This window comes from Morone saxatilis, unplaced genomic scaffold (genome assembly GCF_004916995.1).
Source record: "Morone saxatilis isolate NCDOM2014 unplaced genomic scaffold, NCSU_SB_2.0 Contig9, whole genome shotgun sequence".
NCBI classification, from domain to species: Eukaryota; Metazoa; Chordata; class Actinopteri; family Moronidae; genus Morone; species Morone saxatilis.
This window is the reverse complement of record NW_023340268.1, coordinates 14,275,346-14,293,850: the sequence shown is the minus strand read 5'-3', so window position 1 is coordinate 14,293,850 and position 18,505 is coordinate 14,275,346. Positions and strand designations below refer to the sequence as shown.

The following is an 18,505-nucleotide window of genomic DNA, read 5'->3' as shown; positions in this document are numbered from 1 at the left end:
TATTCTTGTTGTTGTCAACAAATCCCACGAAAAAGACCTAAAATCAGCAGTGTGTTAATCCATCTCTTAATAATTTCTGACTTCTTTACCCTGTCTTTAGCACTCTGCACCAAGCCCATTTGTTCCTACTGATGTAAATCCTTAAAAACAAGTCACAAATATAGAGTTCATTTATTTTTCTAGGAATAAAGTGTGTATTTGTTGGGAGGGGCTATTTTCAGATGTGGATTAATACACATGACTCAGAATAAACTACAGTGCCCATGTTCATTGTAATGAAGGAACATGCCACCCAGTGCAATGTGGCTCACTGATTATAACGGTTGGAGGTCTATAGCGCAGGGGAAAAAACTATGAAAGGAAATAGGAAAAAAAATATCAGACTTGTTAGTAGGATCAATTCATCGTTGGTTTTTGGTCTTTTCACGGGGAGTTAGGAAAATATTTAATACCACCAGCTTTCCTTTAACCCACCTTGAGCGACTGAGCAAATGAACATCCATAATCACATTTTATTTAATTAATTAGCGTGCCATGTCACCGTTTATGAAAATTGTCAATATTTACATAGATCAGTGAAAGTAACACTGACAAAAAGAGCTGTGTTAAAAGTGTAACTATCGACTAAGCCTCTCTTTCCTGACTGTTTAAAGGCTGTTTGACTCCTGTGGGAATGCATCCCTAAAGACATGGATTTGTCTGTGTGTGTTTCTTAATCCTCTGTGTGACAAGCATATTTGGTTTGGGCTTCATCCACTATGTTTTTAACATTTTGTTTCACCTAAGGTTGTGATCAAGAGCCAGCAAGTGTTATAAGAGTAAACTTAAATGAATGCCACTTTGGCAAACAAGATTTTGACAGGCAGTTTTCCCTCCTTAGTTTTTAGCCATTGGCTCCTGCGACTGAGTCTTTTTTTGCTCTAGCTGCTGTAACGGTACGACTTTCCCACCGGGATTAACAAAGTGCTCTATCTATCTGATCCAGCTGTCTGTGGTAATGTAAGATGGTTGGGCCAGCACTTTGGTCCAGACTGAAATATCTCAACAACTACTGGATGAAATTATGCACAGACATTCATTTCCCCCAGAGGAGGAATCCTACTGCCTTTGCTGATCCTCTGACCAGCTTCAGCTTTATTTTGTGTTTAGCACTAATTAGCATGCTAAATAAGATGGTGAATATGGTGAACATTGTAGCCTGCCTCCTTAACATCAGCATGTTAGCATTAGTCACCTATGCTAATTAGTAGCCTTAGGTAGTCATTTTAAACATGTCACCAAGCTAGCATTTTGCTCAATACACTACTGTGTACTGAGGACAGCCTCACAAAGCTGCTAGCATGACTGAAGACCCTGTCTTGTTCTTAGCTGGCATGAGTGTAACCCAACATGGCCTCTTTTATTTGAGCCGGTGTGCTTCAAGGATCAATGAGTTGTGCATTCAGAGGACGCACATTCGGTCAGATCTTAAGACGTCACCTCTGTCTCAGACACTGGAGCTGATGCATCTATCCCTAATGATCATACCACTTTACTCAGCCTTATTTTCAAGCAAACATTAACTGACCTCTCAACTTTATCCACGTGCTTTATACATCTGCTTCATTCACATGTCAGACACTTCAACATTCGTATGTAGGCCCAGGCTGTTTGCTTAAAAAAGGTGTTATACCTATTGAAGTGAGTCACTAAGAGAGAGAGTGTGTGTGTGCGCGCGCGCGCGTATCCCCTTAAGAGGACTAGAAGTTCTAATTCCTGCCTGTGATCACCATGATTCGGTCATGACTTTGTGCTCCACGTTCTCTCACTTGTGTCTCATTCCTCATCTCCCTCTTAGCATCCTGTGTTACACAAAAAGCCCTTAACACATCCTCCGCAGCAACTTAAAAAGCAGCACTGCTGGAGAATACTGATTTTGATAGATTATATGGCTGCGAGCTGGTATACAAAAGGATTATGAATGGGAGGTAAATGAAGCACTTAGTGATACAGATTCATTTGAAGTGCTATTTGGGTTTTCTTATTAAGTGGGTTTCTTGGAGATTGGGCTCTTCTTTGACTGACGTATCTCGATATTCACATTTAGGCCTTTTGTTCACATTGAGTGTCCCAGTCTCTCTTTCCATCTGATGGAGTGAACTGCAAAATGAAATTAGTGGACTGATTCAGTCAAACAGCGTGTCAGAAAAGGGCTCGTGTACATGGGAGTCTGTTTGAGATCTTTTTATTCCAGATTACCCGAGGCATCATTTTAGGAGCTTCTTTGGGTAAGGAGGCCGCCTGTAGAAGACTAATGTGAAGTTCGCCCACAGTGGTACATTACTGCCATTCTTTTGTGCCTTCAGATGGCATTATTGATCTCATTATGCAGAAGAATCACTACTTGATTGTGAGATAATTCATCACCTTCTTTCTCATAGAGAAGCCTCATAAACACCAAAACATCACACTCAGCATGTATCAGTCTGTTTGACAGTGTGTGTTTGAATGCAACACTTGCTGAAAGGGTGTAGTCTATTTGTGTGATGTGTGCCTGTTTATGTACACACACCTGCATTTGAGACAGAGTATAATATTTGTTACATTAGCAACAAAGTAACTTAGTTCAGTAACATTTCCAAAGGGAATGTGTGTCTCAGATGCTCAGCAGTGACTTTGTAGTGAACTTATCATACTTTCTATAATGCTCACTGCAATATCCATGTAAGGTTGCTATAGGGACATTAGTTATTTTATTTGATTACTATCTCAAAATGTAATTGTACCAGCGGGATTTGTTACATTGTTACACAAAAAATAAACACTCCATCCCTAATCCCTCATGGTCTCGCTGGAAACAAGGCTTATTAACGCACTCTATTTTTAGTTTACCTTGTTATTTTTACGTCTTTTAAATGAATGGAAACAGCTTCTTTTAAAAAACACATTAATGACAGCATCACCAGTGACGTTCGCATGAAGAAAGGCAGAGACTTGCGCTAAACGCAGCGCCGCTCTGACGCGTTTTTCTGCAGCGCCTCTTTGCGCACACAGCTATAAAACCCAGCGCGCACCAAGCACCCAGAAGAGCAGAAGAGACCCTACAGGACAGCGCGCAAATCTCCCTCTAAGCCTCTGGTAATGTAAGTACCTTGATATTTGATTTACAAAAACCTTCACAAGAATATATTGAACTTATTTAAAGTCTCTCGACATGACTTGTGATGATTGTTTGCAGGTTATGCAGCTGCAAAAGTCCTTGTTATTGGAAATCTATTATTAATATTGTTAATGTAATGTTTGCATGTTTTTTACTCCGATGAACTTTGTAAAATATTCCTCAAGCAATGTATTTAAAGCTGAACAGTGATCCATCTCAAAAGTAATGCCTCATTTTAAAAGAGAAAGGGACATTTAAAGCACAGTGAGAAAAGTGCCCAGTGGTGTGACAAGTAATACTTTTTTCGGTCAGATGCATCCTAACTTGGTGAGCTGGCTGGGGACTCTGGGGTTCCTGCTGTGGGCACTACTCTGCCTGGGCGCCCTGACGGAGGGATACCCGGTGAAACCGGAGAACCCCGGGGAGGATGCCCCGGCGGAGGAGCTGGCCAAGTACTACTCAGCCCTGAGACACTACATCAACCTCATCACAAGACAGAGGTAGGCGGACTAATTACACCTTTCTGAACAGAAAGCTTATTAACAGAGCTGGAGTTCATTTGAATTCAGGTTTAAATTGGTATTGAGGGGTATTGCAATGCTTCTTTCTTTTCAAATGACTGTATTGGTAATAAATGTCCACTGGCTGGTAGCTTCCACTTTTAATTATTATATTTTATTCTATTCTAGTCTATTCTGTCCAATTCTATACATTTGTAACCACTGAATATAATGACATGAATGCTATCAGATTAAACATGCCTAAGTAAGTTGAGTGGTGCCTCATTATATTATTCCAGTTAAAACCATTTTCTCTCATAGGCCTAAATAGTCAATTCAATTCAATTCAATTTTATTTGTATAGCACCAATTCATAACAGAAGTTATCTCAGGACACTTTTCAAATAGAGCAGGTCTAGACCGAACTCCTTAATATTGTACCAGTTCCAATTTCTGCTAAGTAGGAATGCAGCATTTTTTATTCAGGTGGATTGTTTATCATCATGGCTGGAAGCTCGCATAATATATTGAATTTGAAAAAAATGTTATATTTTTTTCTATTTCAATGCTATCACACAACTACTTAATGGTGGTCTTTATAGGAAACTTTCATTAGCTTTCTGTTACGCTGTTGACATCGTGATCCAACAATAAAGCACAACATTTTCAAATCAAACAAGCAAAATAGGGAGTCCAACCTCAACTCTTGCCTGTTGGAGCTGCCTGTCAAAGTCTGACTGCAGCTTCTCACACCTTGCTACAAAGCAGAGAACACCCGCTGCCCATTTACCACCTGTAGAAAAAAAAAAACCTGAGGATAAATGACTGCCACGGCCAGCATGCCGTGTTAAATCACCTGCAGTTTTTAGCTTTCTTCTGAATGTCAGGGGCTTGGATGCCGCTGCAGGCGTTTAGCAACCCAGGAGGGGAAAGCATGCCGGCACGGCTTATCATCTGAGAGGCAGAAAGGGAAATATTACCACCTGTGATGCAACTACTGTCTACCCCTGCAGGGTCTCGGTCTGACTGTGTTCAGGCTTGACTGAGCTTATAATTGGATGTATGACATGAGGACATGCAGAGTAATAGGTTCTGTTATTTATTTGTCTGTGCTCAATATAGCCAATGTCTCTCTTTTTCTTTGTAACTTTTTTTCCATTTGACAACCAAAAGGTTCAAGTTGGTGTGAAGCTTGATAATGTATCATCACCTTTTCCTTTCTGTCTGTCTGTCCCTTTGTGTGTCAGGTATGGAAAGAGGTCCAGTCCTGAGATTCTGGACACACTGGTCTCAGAGCTGCTGCTGAAAGAAAGCACAGACACGCTTCCACAGTCGAGGTGAGTGTAAGGCTGTGAATGTAAGAGCTCCACATTGCTGCGACCCTCTCAGGAATCTGATCTTGACCTTTGCCTCTCTCTCTTACTAGATATGACCCATCATTGTGGTGATGCTGTTACCCACTTCACTGCTGCCCCGCCGCTGCTGACATTCTGACCTCTTCACATCCGCCACCCCATACCCTCCTACACCAAATGACCACCCTGCCTCTGTCCCTTTTACCTCTATGAGCCACCACGTATATTCAACCCCTCCTCCTTATCCATCGTCACTACTGCTTATAGTATGTGCCATAAAATTGTAAATAGTTTATTGAGAGTTATCATCTGTGAAACATAAAAGTAAAGTGGGGGGGGGAGGGCATGTTGATTGTATTGTATAATTGTGCTATTAAAGATTAATTGTTTGAGGAAATGTATTTCTTTGCATTCGTCTGGTCGGCTAACTTTTACACATTTTAATCAGGTTTCAGACATTTGATTTTAAATGAACTGCAGTCTCAGTCTTAAGTCTCCAAAGTATGGACCAGAACGTACATGAGTAGATTTGGAGAAGGAAAATGAAGCAATTACTGATGGCTGATATCTTATTATGTATTCCATGTAATTAAATATTTGATATAGGTCGCCTACTAGTCAGATTAGAGAGAACATTGGTCCTGAATGCTCCCCTGACATGAAAATATTTTGTTAACATGCATACTGTTTTCTTGAAGTCTTTCCCTCATGATGAGATCAAGTTTGGACTTGCTGTGCCACACCTTGCTTCCCGGCTGAAATCCATAACTGCACCACCTAATGCAGCTCTATGACTCTAGATAATGGGGCAAGTGCAAGAGGAGTACATTTAAACTGGGTCTAACAAGCATGATTAGTCCAGTAAAAGCTTACATGGTCAGAAAACATCAATTTGAAGCTGCCAATTGTGTGTCTAATGGCGCGCCCTTGTGGCCATGAGGATACGTTCCTGCTTTGAAACTAAATGAAGGGAGAAAAGGCATTTCCAGGAATATTATTGCAATTACAGGAATGGTTAGTCTACCTCAACCTGACATCTAATCAGCCCACAGAGCACAAATCAGTTAATCGGCCAAGAGCCAATCCAGGAACACAGACTGCAATGGAAAGAAGACAGAGGAAAAAACATTCAAAGGGGAATCCAGTGAGTCCTTAATATTCATGTGGTGGGAAGTGGAATAAGTATTCAACGATTTGCCTTGTAAAACAGTGACATCTGGTCAATGGCTGACACTGAACCATGAATAGACCCATTTCACAGCAGCCATTTTGACATGAAATTGTAGGGTAAACACAGATGTGGACAATAGCAGCACCCTTACTCTGACCTAAATGGAACAAAACCTTAATTAGTATCACTGGTAACACCTGTGTTTACCCTACAATTTCATGTCAGAATGGCTGCAGTGAAAAAGGTCTATTTAAAGACTTTCAAAAGATCCCTTGCTTTCAGCCTCTCTTCCTCTCTCAGCGAAAGACTTGAGAGTTGAGTTGATAAAAGTGGCTGAAAAATGAATGCAGACAATATACATAGTATACGTAGTGTGGTAAGACTGTATAGGCTGCCATGGGACTTAACTCCTTATCCTAAAATTCCCAGTTAATCTGAAATGTGGAAATAATCACATTAATTTGGTTCACATGGCCACTAGAACTGCTGCTGCACATCACATTAGCTAGCTCTATTGTTTAAGTGTGTCAATACACCAATGAGCTATGGGAGGCTATATATTATTTTCTACCACCTTTATGTTACTCAGGAGTAGTTTTGGGTGGCCATTTTGTACTTCAAATCTCTCTCGGTGTTAGCATAAATGTGGCTACACTTGCTGCTAAAACGAGTAAACAGTATTACTTTTTAAAAAGTATTAGCCCACAGTCTATATATTAGCATATTATTACAGCTTCATAGACTATAAAAAGTTACAGCGCCGGAGTTAGGCCTGTACTTCTCTGTGGGAGCCTGCTTTAATATCTGTAAGTCTACATTACGCATTCGAAGCTAACATGTATTTATGTGAATGGACATTGTGATGAAAAGAAAATACTATATGCTACAATATATTCACTTAGCGAGGGTGGTACCTCGGCAGCCATTGGTCCATATTGTATGACGCCAGCTGCGGAGGCGGGGCGTGTCTGTTTGATTGGCGTCGTGTTCTCTGGTAGTCTGCTGCGGGACCAGGACAGACAGCTGAGGGGGGCCTGAATGTCCAACCGGGACAGTCGGTGGACTACCGCGAACTCGCACGCACGATTCACAGGTAAGTCACGGCTCGTGATCATGTTTGTGATGTGAAGATTGTGAATTCATTCATCCCGCGGCATTCAAACCGGAGACAAAGACACTTTGCCGTGTTTGAGGTGCAGTAGAGTTTGACAGAAGGGGAGGTTTGCCCCCTATAGAGCCCGCTCTGCTGTGAGGACAGGCTTTATTCACACACATATCAGTTTGCGTTGGGAGTCTATTGTGGGTTCGGACGCGTCCTTTCTCTTTTCCCGCATATCACGAGGACGGATACAGCGGATGGGTTGTAGTCGTAAGTGTGCGCACGCCACAATGGCTCGGATGGGTAACAAAAAATGGCCGCACGTGTGGCGAGATCGGTGTGAATGTACAGTTGTCTGGTCAACCGAAAACGGCGCAGGCGTTTGGCACGGATCTGGCGCACGGTTCGAGCGCACGGAGATTTGGCGCACGACTGTGGCCGTGCGTCAGAATCGCGGCGTCGATCCATGACTGGAAAGATATGAGGGAAGAGCCGCAGGTTATAGTGCTGACAGGATGAGGAGGTTGGAACGCGCTACCGTCCCGAAATGATGGACTGCAGCATTTACCAGCAAAGGGTGGTGGTGGTGGGCTTGAGTGAAGGGTCACACAGTGCGCTTTTACTACAACATCAAGTCCCAGTAATAGCTCCACCATGTAGAACACTCTCTCGTATTTTGCTGTGTAGAAAAACTTTCCCAACAGAGATCAACAACGCGTTGTTTGTATTGAGCTGATGCTGAATGAAAACGGAGAAGGGGACCGGTGGCTTGGCACAGACTGACCGACCGGAGGCGCAGCCAGACGGTCCTATTGATTTTTATTTTTTGTCCTCCACTGAGATGTGTGAGTGCACCATCTAATAATAATGCACTAACACGATGTCAACCCTACTTTATGTGAGCACTTAATCGAAACATAAAACCCACTTACATATCACAACAGACTGTGCAGCTCTCAATGAATCTTGGGACTTCCTTGCTCAGAGGAGCATAGGGTCACTTGGCAAGGTTTATGAGCTGTTCAGCCTCACGCACGTGATGGGGGAAGCCCATGCACATAGGCAACAGCCTTGGGGATCCTTCCTGGGAGGGTCTATATAGGCCCCCAGACCACTGAGAGGGGGTAGCATGGATCATGTTGCATCTAAACTAGAGTTTATGAGTCTTTCTCTCTTCCTTTCAATCATATAATAAGGCCTAATCAGATTTGTTGAATCTAATTGGAGAAACAAAAGGAGGAAGGGAAGGAGACTGAGACAGTTTAGTGCATTAGAGTAAACCAGCAGTCCCTGGGCAGGGATATCCAGTAAAGCCTTTGAGTCAGGATTCAGGATGACCTTTATTGTTTTGCTGAAGTAGGTGGAATAAGGAAAGTTAGACCCCTCAGCCCTCATATGCATATTCCTTCCTGTCAGCAGGGCGGAGGAGAACACGAATTTCAAGTTAAACACATGCTCCCAATGTTGGAACATATGAGTTGTCAGTGAGTCATTCAGAGACCATATCCAACACTCAGAAGCTTCTACTCTTCCATTATTAATACGCAGCTATGGGGGAGATGGTACAGAAAAAAAGAGGAAGGGGTAGAGCAGAAGAGAGACATAGATAGGGAAGCACACACACACGCACACACACACGCACACACACATTGTAGTGACTCAAACCTTCCAGCTATGAACAACAAATGTATCACAGGGCTGTTATCTACACACCTACAATCAACCCTCCCCGCCCTGCACCAGGGCTGCACCTCCCTTCAGTTAACACACAACTGACCCCATGACAGCTATCATGAGCTAATTGGATCTCTGTCGAGTAGAAACACAACTAAATGACTAACGTACACGGAGAGGGAAATTATTTTGGAATGAACTTTGTGTAAGAATTGCTATAAGGCAAATGTCTTGTTGTTTTTGGCCCCAGTGTATAGTGCAGATTCACATGATTTCTTCTATCACTAAGGTCTTAAAGGGGCATACCACTGCAGATACACAATACAATTTTCCATGTAACACAAGACAGTGTGGTTTGTATTTCATCAACTAAATAAAATCTTGAATATGTTCTAAAACTTCACCGGCAACAGACTGATAAAGATGGGAGAACTGACAGAATAAGTAACATATTTTCTGATGAAAACTCATCTGCAAAGGGATTATTTCAGGTCATGTAAGTAAAGCAGCCCAAAGTCTAATTTATTTGTACTGATGCAGCTCCAGCTAATACTGCAGCAGAGCCCTTATTCTATGAAGGAGATGCATGTGCTTGTAATTCTCGCCAACATTCAAAAATGTGACGAGACGAACTAAGAAAAGGGCAAACACGCTGGGTAAACTCCTCTGAGAATAATTTCTTTTCCTTATCTCTTCCTCTCTCTTCTCGCGTTTTCCCATTTTCACACAACATCAATTTTCTCATTTTTAAACTTTGCAGTCATGTTAAATGCTGTTGCATCACTTCGCCCTCCCCCATCCCCTCCCAGTCTTTTCCTTAATACTAATGATCAGTAACAGGAGGCTGGGAAGGGAGAGAGCCTGAGAGGAAGCAGGCACGGCCATGTGGCGGGATAGATTATCTCACAAGGTGCTCATTACTAAGATCACTGCACGTTCAGTGCCGTAGGGTTTTGACGAACTGCGGACGGCCGTGTAATTATATCATCCTGAGCTGTGTGGCAAAGCCCAGCTGGAGCATCACCGAGAAGGAGAATGATGTCATTTTTGGTGATGGCGGGGAAAGTGCAGTGACGCAACAATTGATGCCTTTGTGTTATAACAGTGGTACTTCAGATTGCAGAGTCAGGTGAAGAGTGTAAGCATGAATCAGCAGAAACCATAATTATTGTCTTTTGTGGTGGATTTTGAGAAACTGAGCTGATTTCATCAACTTTCCGCAGACAGTGGCAATAACAGAGAGATAACTGGTTAGAAAACGTGGTTATGGTAAATATTCTGCCAATATTGATCTGCTAAGATGGCCATCTTAGGGGTAGCACTGTAATCCTCTTATTGAGCGGCTGTGTTAACACATGGAGTGACCTACATAGGGCTTTTCTTGAGGCAAAGGGTTATGGGTGCGAGGTAGGACAGGATAGTGTTGGTTTTGGGGGGAGTGGTTATATGAATAGTCAGTCATCACACACACATGTAAGTCCACAAACACACACTGCTTCCTTGAATAACCCCTCTAGCGCTCGCTACCATACCGGTGTCATGCAGTGGGAGCGCTGCAGGTCAGTGCTCAGGAAAGTTTATTAATTGCTCTCTGCTACCCCTGGAGTCAGCCAATAACTTGGCGTCTGGACTCCAAGACAGAACAGAGCTCACTGGCCTCTTTTGTGATTCTCAAGTCACTGAGAGGAACTGAGAGTGACGGCTTCTCTGAGAGCCCTGCGCCCCCGGCTCTGTGGTGAACAGGAGGGCAGAGAGTACGTCTTTGTCAGGCAGAGAATAGCGGTAAAGAGAATATATACGCAAAGATTGAATGGTTTCTCCAGGATGGATGCTTGACTCGCTGTGTTTGTGTTTCAGGACCCCGAGGGATGTAGAATTTGACTTCATCTGAGGCTATAAATTCACAAAATGTGCTCGTTGAGACGCCGAGTCGGACTGAGATTTCCTGCTGGCGTGTCTAGAACTGGTGGAATTAAAACCACACAGCCTGCTGATGTTTGTCTATGCTTTAAATAGTGTGCCCATGCGCACACGCATGCACGTTTACATGTGTGAGACAGAAATGATGTTTTGTACAAAAACAAACCCTCTGATCCTTCCATAATCCCCCTTCCATCAGCTGTCCATCATCTGAGTGCTTGGCAACCAGGGGGCACTCAGAGGGCTTTTGTTTGACTCGTCCTTTCCTTCACACCAGCCAATGGCAGTCAGGGTTGCAAGTGACCACTTCCTGGGATTTTCCCTCTGTCCCAAGAGGAGGAAAGAGGACAGTGATGGTTATAAAAGGACATCGGGGGAGTCCTGAGTCCAGTGTACGCTCAGAGTTTAAATCAATGATAGAAAGATTGACTTAGTTTGCGTTGGAACCCAGTTCCTAGTCCCTGAAATGACCTGGCTCTGCATGCAAATAAGTGCACAGGCAAACTCTCCATCGTCTATTCTATGTAAAGCCAATTATCAGGAAGAATTCAGTGACATTCAGATGCAAAAAGACTATAACTTGATGCAACTATCACTACACGAACTACAGTTACCTGGCAGTTTCTAGAAACTGGTGTTTTTATGCAACGACCACACTTTTCTGCCTCAAGACTTTTTCATCGGTTCCCTCTCTTACCCCCCTGAGACTTGAGAGGCTTTTACCACAACTCTGTCTAATCTTTAAAGATTCTTCTGTCTTTCTCCTCTCCTTTGTGACTCCTAATGTGCCCGTTATCTATTCCTTATACTCTTGCTCTGTATCTCCTCTCTGACTCGTCTGAAATTCTCCCTCTCCCTCTGCTAAGTTTTATACTCTAAAAGCAATCCCATATTTTTTCTGCTCAGCGATTCACCTCCTCTATTTGTTCTTCCCTCCCCGTTCGGACCTTTGATTGTCCCGAACCGGCTCCTGCTCTATGGGGCGGATGATTTGGGGAGGAATTGTCGCAGTGGCTTTGCCTCCATTAACATTCTTCCAAGGGATATCTTTCACTTCCAATGAGCGTGCCGAGTGTGATTGTAATCTGTGTTGCGTAATGAATTGACCTCTCACTCCCTCTCTCTTCCTCTCACACAATGAAGGACCAATTAGCTCTAGCATGATGTGTGAAAATACCCCAGTAGAGCACAAAGGCATAGTGGCAAAGCAGTGATGAGTAGACTTTCTCTGTGTGTTATTATCACCTTGTACATGTTTTGGCACTCGGAAAATGATTGTTTCCAGTGGACCCAGAGTAGAGAGGAGCTTAAGGTCAAAGGTTAAGTGGACAGTGTGATCTCCTGTCTAAAAAAGTATTCCAAGAAAGAGAATTATTCACAGTTTTATAACAGATAGAGTGGATGTAAAGTGTTATTTTTATAGAACAGTCTTTCCAGCCACCACACTACCCTTCCTTTCCTCGGGGACAGAGAAAGAGGCTGAACGAAATGAAGTGTGGAAGAGTGATAATCTATTGTTTTGTGGGTGATTGCAGGCATCGGTTATTTGTAATCACATAATTTCATTGTTTTTTTGCTGGCTTGCATTTTTATAATGGTCCATTTAACAATGGCTATTCAGAGCAGCATGAATGGGTTTAGTTCCACTGGATGTTGCAGTTCTCTCAGACAGATGATGTTTTAAACATCGTGCAGTGGGGCTGGGGTTGGTGCAGGAGAGTAGGTCCTTTCTGTCTACATTTAGAGTCACTTATGAGTAGAAACCCGAGTAGAAGAAGTGAACAAATTACATTTGAAACAGCAGTTTTGGGCTAATGCAGATATAAATACTTTCAGTCGCTACGTAGCAGTCTCTTTCCCTAACCCTTCATCAACTGATGTGGTTTACTCAAATGTCAAAGATATGTACATGGTAAAACTTAACTTGGTTTTCTGAATAAAACCATGTGATATAGTCAGAAGCCAGCACAACACAGTGGACATTGATTTGAGATTTTTTATGAACTAATTCAGATAACGATTTTTGGGTAATATTATTTTATGTTTCCACATATACCCTTTTTCAAGGATCCATCACAAAGTCTGTTTGCATATCAGCCAACGCCTACAATGATATAGATATTGATATTGATCCTCTAATATACAGTGTTAAATATCTATAAGTAGTCTACCTCTACTTGATACACATATGGATGGTGTGTGTGTGCATGTGTTTGCTTGAGTTTGCAAATGAAAGTGAAAGGAGAGTCTTTCTGGGAATGAATGCGTACTGCTTTGTCATTACTTTCAGAGAATAGTTTCTATTTACTACATTGACGGCACTGTGCCAGCTGATGATGCAGGCATCCTTGAATAGCTGAGAACAATAAATCGTCCTGAATGACTCTATGCATCGCTCTGAGCGAACAACAGCTCCAGTCTGCAGACAAGACTCCTATCTTGCAAAAGAAAGGGATGACATAGATAGATAAAACGTATAATCCACGGAGAAAACTAAGGAGTCATTGAGTTTGTGTGAGGGATAAGCACAAGTTCGTATGTGAATGCTCAAGCAAGTGTGTGTGTGTGTGTGTGTGTGTGAAATGATGGAAACTGGTGTGCGGGAATGCAAGTAGGACAGAATATCCATGTCTCATAAGGACGAGTCTCACAGACTTTCACACGTCTGTCTCCCTCTCTCTCTAGGTCTTCACAGTTGACTGATGAGCAGCCAGTAGGACTGGGGTTGGGCTACACCGACTGGCACAGGTAAACACAACTCTCTCCCTGCCTCTTCCTCAGTACCGACACACTGGAGAGTTTAGGGATTATGTTTTCTGACATGATTTCTGGGAGGACTGCAAGTCTTTGAAGCAAGGATGTTTTGATCACAGATCCTAAAAAAAACCTTCACTTTTAAGGAAGTCATTTCTACGTGTTTATATGTATGTGTGGATTACAAGGTTGATAATACTTCTGATTACTTAGAGGATCATGCTAATATTAATCTAAAACTGTGAAATTGACGTTTCGGTTTCATATAAATAAGATCTATTCCCTTACTGCCTATGAACCTAACCTGACTATAACTGGCAGAAAGCAAATCTGTTACATTATTGGCCATTGTTGGGTACCATTATATTTTCAGTGCAGGTTAATGTATAGTTAAACTTTTTCTTTGTTTTCACATGCTGATATAAATTATTACAATGTCTATCACATTTTTTTTTACTAGAATCCTATACTTCATACTATCTTTTACTCTACTTTTGTTTACTTGCTGAATAATTAAGCAATTATTTTAATACACATAGCTCCTATTTTGCTCATTATAGACTTGGAGCTTGGTGATGAGTTATTTTCTTATAATCTGTGTTGACTTCCCATGATGCTTTGTTTGTGTTCTCACACAGCTGCTCTGCCTCAGTGAAACTCTGTGTGATATCAGCTCGCATCTACTTTCTAAAGAGAAACAATTAGAGGAAAGTCACATGATCAACAAACTGTGAAAAGCATTTTGTTCTGTGGGTCATTTATCTTAATTTCAAGATAACGCTGTATATACACTTGGCTCAGAGGCAGTGGTTGCTAAAGTACACTTCAGGGTACATCAGTAAACCTTTTCCAAAGCAGGCAGTGTATCACACTGTTACCTATGTAGAGATGTTTGAACACCGGATATGGTGAGGGAAGGAGACAGAGATTCTGTAATCCTGTGCTTTCGTGGCCGGATTAAAATCCCATGTTGTGGTTGGGGGAGGGGTTGACTGGGGTGGAGGGAGAGGCGGGGTGGATTAAAGCCGGCAGATCTACTCTTTGCACAGCTGTGTCGCTGTGGGAGGGGCTTGCTGGATGCAGAATGGGAGGAGCCTGTTTTATATAACTCTTAACACTAGGGTGTTTGAGCTGCCTATGCATCTTGACAGCTTTGATTTTTAAACAGATGAAAAGGACAACCCAAACATTTCTTCTGAGCTTTTGCAGTTGGGTTATGTAATGTAGCTAGAACACTCATGTTTGTAGGGGCTTCTTGGTTTTCAGCCATGCTAGCAGTGCAGCTCACGGAGGGATTGGTGTTGAATGAATTTATCTCAACATCTACTGGATGGATTGGCTCAAAATTTGATACGGACATTCTTGGTCCCCAATGGATGAATTGTAACAATTTCAGTGATCCTCAGACTTTTCATCTAGCACCATCATCAGTGTGTCCCATATATTGTTTCATGATCAAAAACCTACAAAACTAATGAGCCATCAGCTTCAGACGCACTAAACAAAAGTTAGCATGCTTACATGCTAAACTAAGGTGGTGAACATGGTCAGCATTATACTTGCTAAACATCAGCAGGTTCATTTTGAGCATGTTAGCAAGCTCACGATAGCATTCAGCTCAAAGCAACTGTGCTGCCAGTACAGCCTCACAAACCTGCTGGCATGGCTGTAGACTGTTGTTGCCATTTATTTGCAAGACTGCCTTGATGTAAAATTAATTTATTCTATGTGCAGTGATTATTCATTTCCAAAATCTTCATGTAAAATGAGGCCCCTGGGAGAAGAATATTTATATATGTACATAAGAAAGTACTGCATCCAGTAGCTTGCCCAAAATTATTTAGACTCAGGCGTGAAGCAGCTTAAATTGCAGCCCCAAAATGTGCATAATCCAGTCAGCACCTCAAGTCTACTGATTTAGCGTGAAGCAAGGTGGTAAGGGCACATTCATTTAAGGAGAAAGACAGACCAAAGGAAAAATGAGAGAGAAAAAAAGGTCCTATTAGGCTGACACATGCTGCTTTAAGGAGGTGGACGACCGCTGAGGGACTACGTACGAGCACAATCTGCACACGCTGAGTTTCTGCACATTGCTGCAGCGGGGTGTCCAAACCATGAGCAGTGTGAATGAGAGAAAGGAGGAGGAAAAGAATGGGAATGTAGGGTCAGGCCCCCTTCAGCAACACTTACTTATGTAAGTTTCCTTACATAATGACACATTCAAGTGCTGTGTGTGTGTGTGTGTGCGTGTGTGTGTGCGTGTGCGCGCCTCCGTCTAGACAAGTGAGACAACTCGACTTTGGGTGGGGTCAGAGAAACAAGAGGAGGGGTACTCAAGCAAGATGCAACAGCAGGAGAGGATTGTGGGATTATGCGTGTGTGTGTGTGTGTGTACAGTATGTGTGTGTGTTATCAATGGGGGGGGGGTTAGGAACGGAAGGTATTAAAGCCAGAGCGGAGGGAGGGGACTGACGAGCATTGAACGCATGTTCACATCTGTGTATGCGATCCAGCTTTCTACCTCTCTCTGTCTCTTTTCATGTCTTTCTGAACTTATCTTCACATCAGCCTCTTTCCTTCCTCTTGAATTTATCCCCTCATCTTTCCTCCTCCTCTCCGCTCCTCTTTTCCTCCTCATCTCTTAATATCCCCTGATCTTAATCCCACTCTATTGTCGCTCTCTTTGTGTCTCTTCTCTCATTCTCTGTCCTCAATCACCCCTCTCTCTCTCTCTCTCTCTCTGTCTCTCTCTTTCTCCTCTGTACTCTCTCTGCCTTTCTCTGTTTTTTTGGGAGTTCAGCGGGTCAGCAGTGCCAGACAAGACGATTGGAGGACAGAAGACATAGTTGCAGAACTACTGGTGGTTTACTAGTGGTTAGCCTTAGCATACTTGTGGCAGCAGGGAGGAAGAAGGAGGGCTTGGCGATGGTCACAGCTATGGAGGAAGCCTGTCCCAATGGGGTACGGGAGGAGGAGGAGGAGATGACGCCCCCGGGACAGCCTGGCGTGGAGGGGCCCCCGGCCGTGCAGTCCACCCAGGAACCAGATACGTCTGGAGGTGAGGAAAGAAGAAGGAAAATGTGGGGTTTCACGTATTTAGATGAACGGAGAGGTGCTTTCATCTTTGATTTTGTCTTAGACGGGAGGGATCGATAGAAGGGTTTTACGAAAAATTGCTAATCAGATATCAGAAGGCAGCATTAGTTGTCAGGTAAAGTCTACTCAGGGAAGTGGTTGTTTTATCTTTAAATGTAGATGATCTGATGATCCTTTAGAGCACTGGTTCCCAATCTTTATTGTCTGATGTATCTGCAAAGCCCTGTCAGATGACCTTAAGTTCCCCTTCATCATCATGTTCACTTAAAATCATTTTAAACTACATGTTATTAAATATTACTCATTATATACAACAGTGTTATGGTTGTTTTGGTCAGGTTTCCATTTGTACTACTACTAGCACTTGGTGGTGGCAAAAACTAAACATTTGAACCATTATTTAAACTATTTATCAACTATTATTACTTTTAGCTAAATGTTCAGACCTCTCTGTTCCCTTACTAACTAGTTAGTTTTCATGCACTCTTAAATGCAACAGGTGACCCAATATATAGATTTTCTTTCGAGTCAAAATGTAATTTGTATTTTATCACATTAGTGGTTGGTTCAGTTCTTACCCTGCACTGCTGAAAAAATACATTGAGATATGTTTTGTCAAAGGCGATGTTACTTCTGTGCCAGTCTAGGTGTTCCTCTGATTTTCTTTTTGTGAGCTACTAAAAAAATAATAACACACATAATACAGGTTGCTAGGTCTTTTCTCGTGGGATTCGTGTCGCATTCCTTGAGAAACAGAGTTAGGAATTCTTAAGCAGGTAGTCTCTGCATTGGCATTCACCGCACATAGTGCTGGTAGGTGTTCATACAGAGCCGGTGGTTAGATGGTGCGAGAGACTGCAGACAAACCGGAGTGGAGGGAGGAATTAAAAGCAGGTAAGCAGGATGATTCATTATGTAGATGAATGAAGCAGCTGGGGAAAAAAAACACACCTCTGTAACTGTCCAGTGCGGTAATCTCTTCGCTTTTACAACTTCTTCAGGCCAAGCTTAGCAAGAGGCTGGTAGGTGGTTGTATCTCCATGCCATATTTCATAGGATTATAAAGACTTTTGGTTGGGCTTTAGTTCGTCTCCAATCTCTCACAGGGTAGAAAAGTATCTCAAGGTTATTTGTTGGGATGAGTAATGTACACAGTGCATGTGGCAGAGCAGGGTGGGGGCTGGGGGTTGGACGGGCTTTGATGAGCAAACATTCCTGTGGTCGAGGACGCGGCGACACAATGAGTTGACCAAGTGGGTAAAGGTCAAAACTTAGAAGTACGGGTTCCAGCTGCAAGTGTTTATGTTGGTTTGTTTGTGAGGTTTTGCAGACAGATGACTTCAACTGTGAGTGAGCTCAGTTTAGTTAAGTAGTTTAGTTTAGCATATGCTAGTGCTAGTCTCTCTCATGCATCTTTCACAAAAACAGGGCTGCATTGCACATTTGAGAAACCCGTACAGGTTTGAAAGTTCTGAGAATTGGAAACATTATTCTCCACATTTCAGGAGGTTGAACAATGACTAAGTGTGAGTGTGAGTGCTGTGAGTGAATGATTGAGTGACTTGAGTGTAGTGCAATCAAGGTGGTGCTAGTTATGTGTGTGTGCTTGTGTTTGGATGTGTTTACTACAAATACAGCCCTGAGACTTTGTGTTTATTCTAGTTTGTGAAACAAAGTGTGGGGTAATTGAATATCCTGTCCACACATTCCATATAACGGAACTGAATTTCAGATTGTGTATATGTGTTGTCATGAAGTAATATGGATATGGAAATTTAACAGTATGCAGTGCAGACC

At 42.5% G+C, this 18,505-nt stretch overlaps 2 protein-coding genes across 3 annotated transcripts in view; both read left to right on the top strand.

The window, feature by feature from the left end:
• The first annotated feature begins 3,036 nt into the window (after positions 1–3,036).
• npy (neuropeptide Y) lies at positions 3,037–5,359 on the top strand. The gene is made up of 4 exons (XM_035681615.1): positions 3,037–3,122; positions 3,452–3,639; positions 4,887–4,976; positions 5,066–5,359. Exons 2-4 carry the CDS (start codon positions 3,452–3,454, stop codon positions 5,085–5,087), a joined length of 300 nt encoding a protein of 99 aa, XP_035537508.1. The 5' UTR covers positions 3,037–3,122; the 3' UTR covers positions 5,088–5,359.
• Positions 5,360–7,144: 1,785 nt separating this feature from the next.
• mpp6b (membrane protein, palmitoylated 6b (MAGUK p55 subfamily member 6)) overlaps positions 7,145–18,505 on the top strand; it is a 19,678-nt gene continuing 8,317 nt past the window's right edge. The window contains exons 1-3 of one of the 2 annotated variants that reach the window (XM_035681553.1): positions 7,145–7,258; positions 13,544–13,606; positions 16,413–16,670. In XM_035681553.1, the coding sequence (XP_035537446.1) occupies positions 16,538–16,670 (133 nt within the window). In that variant the 5' untranslated portion in view covers positions 7,145–7,258; positions 13,544–13,606; positions 16,413–16,537. The remainder of the gene's footprint in view (positions 7,259–13,543; positions 13,607–16,412; positions 16,671–18,505) is intronic. The other variant, XM_035681554.1, reaches the window with a different exon arrangement.

Excerpts from the sequence above, each read along its gene's own strand:
- npy (XM_035681615.1), top strand. The coding sequence starts at position 3,452 with ATGCATCCTAACTTGGTGAGCTGGCTGGGGACTCTGGGGTTCCTGCTG. Across the intron at positions 3,640-4,886 it reads AACCTCATCACAAGACAGAG|GTATGGAAAGAGGTCCAGTC; the intron begins GTAGGCGGACTA and ends TTTGTGTGTCAG. Across the intron at positions 4,977-5,065 it reads GACACGCTTCCACAGTCGAG|ATATGACCCATCATTGTGGT; the intron begins GTGAGTGTAAGG and ends CTCTCTTACTAG.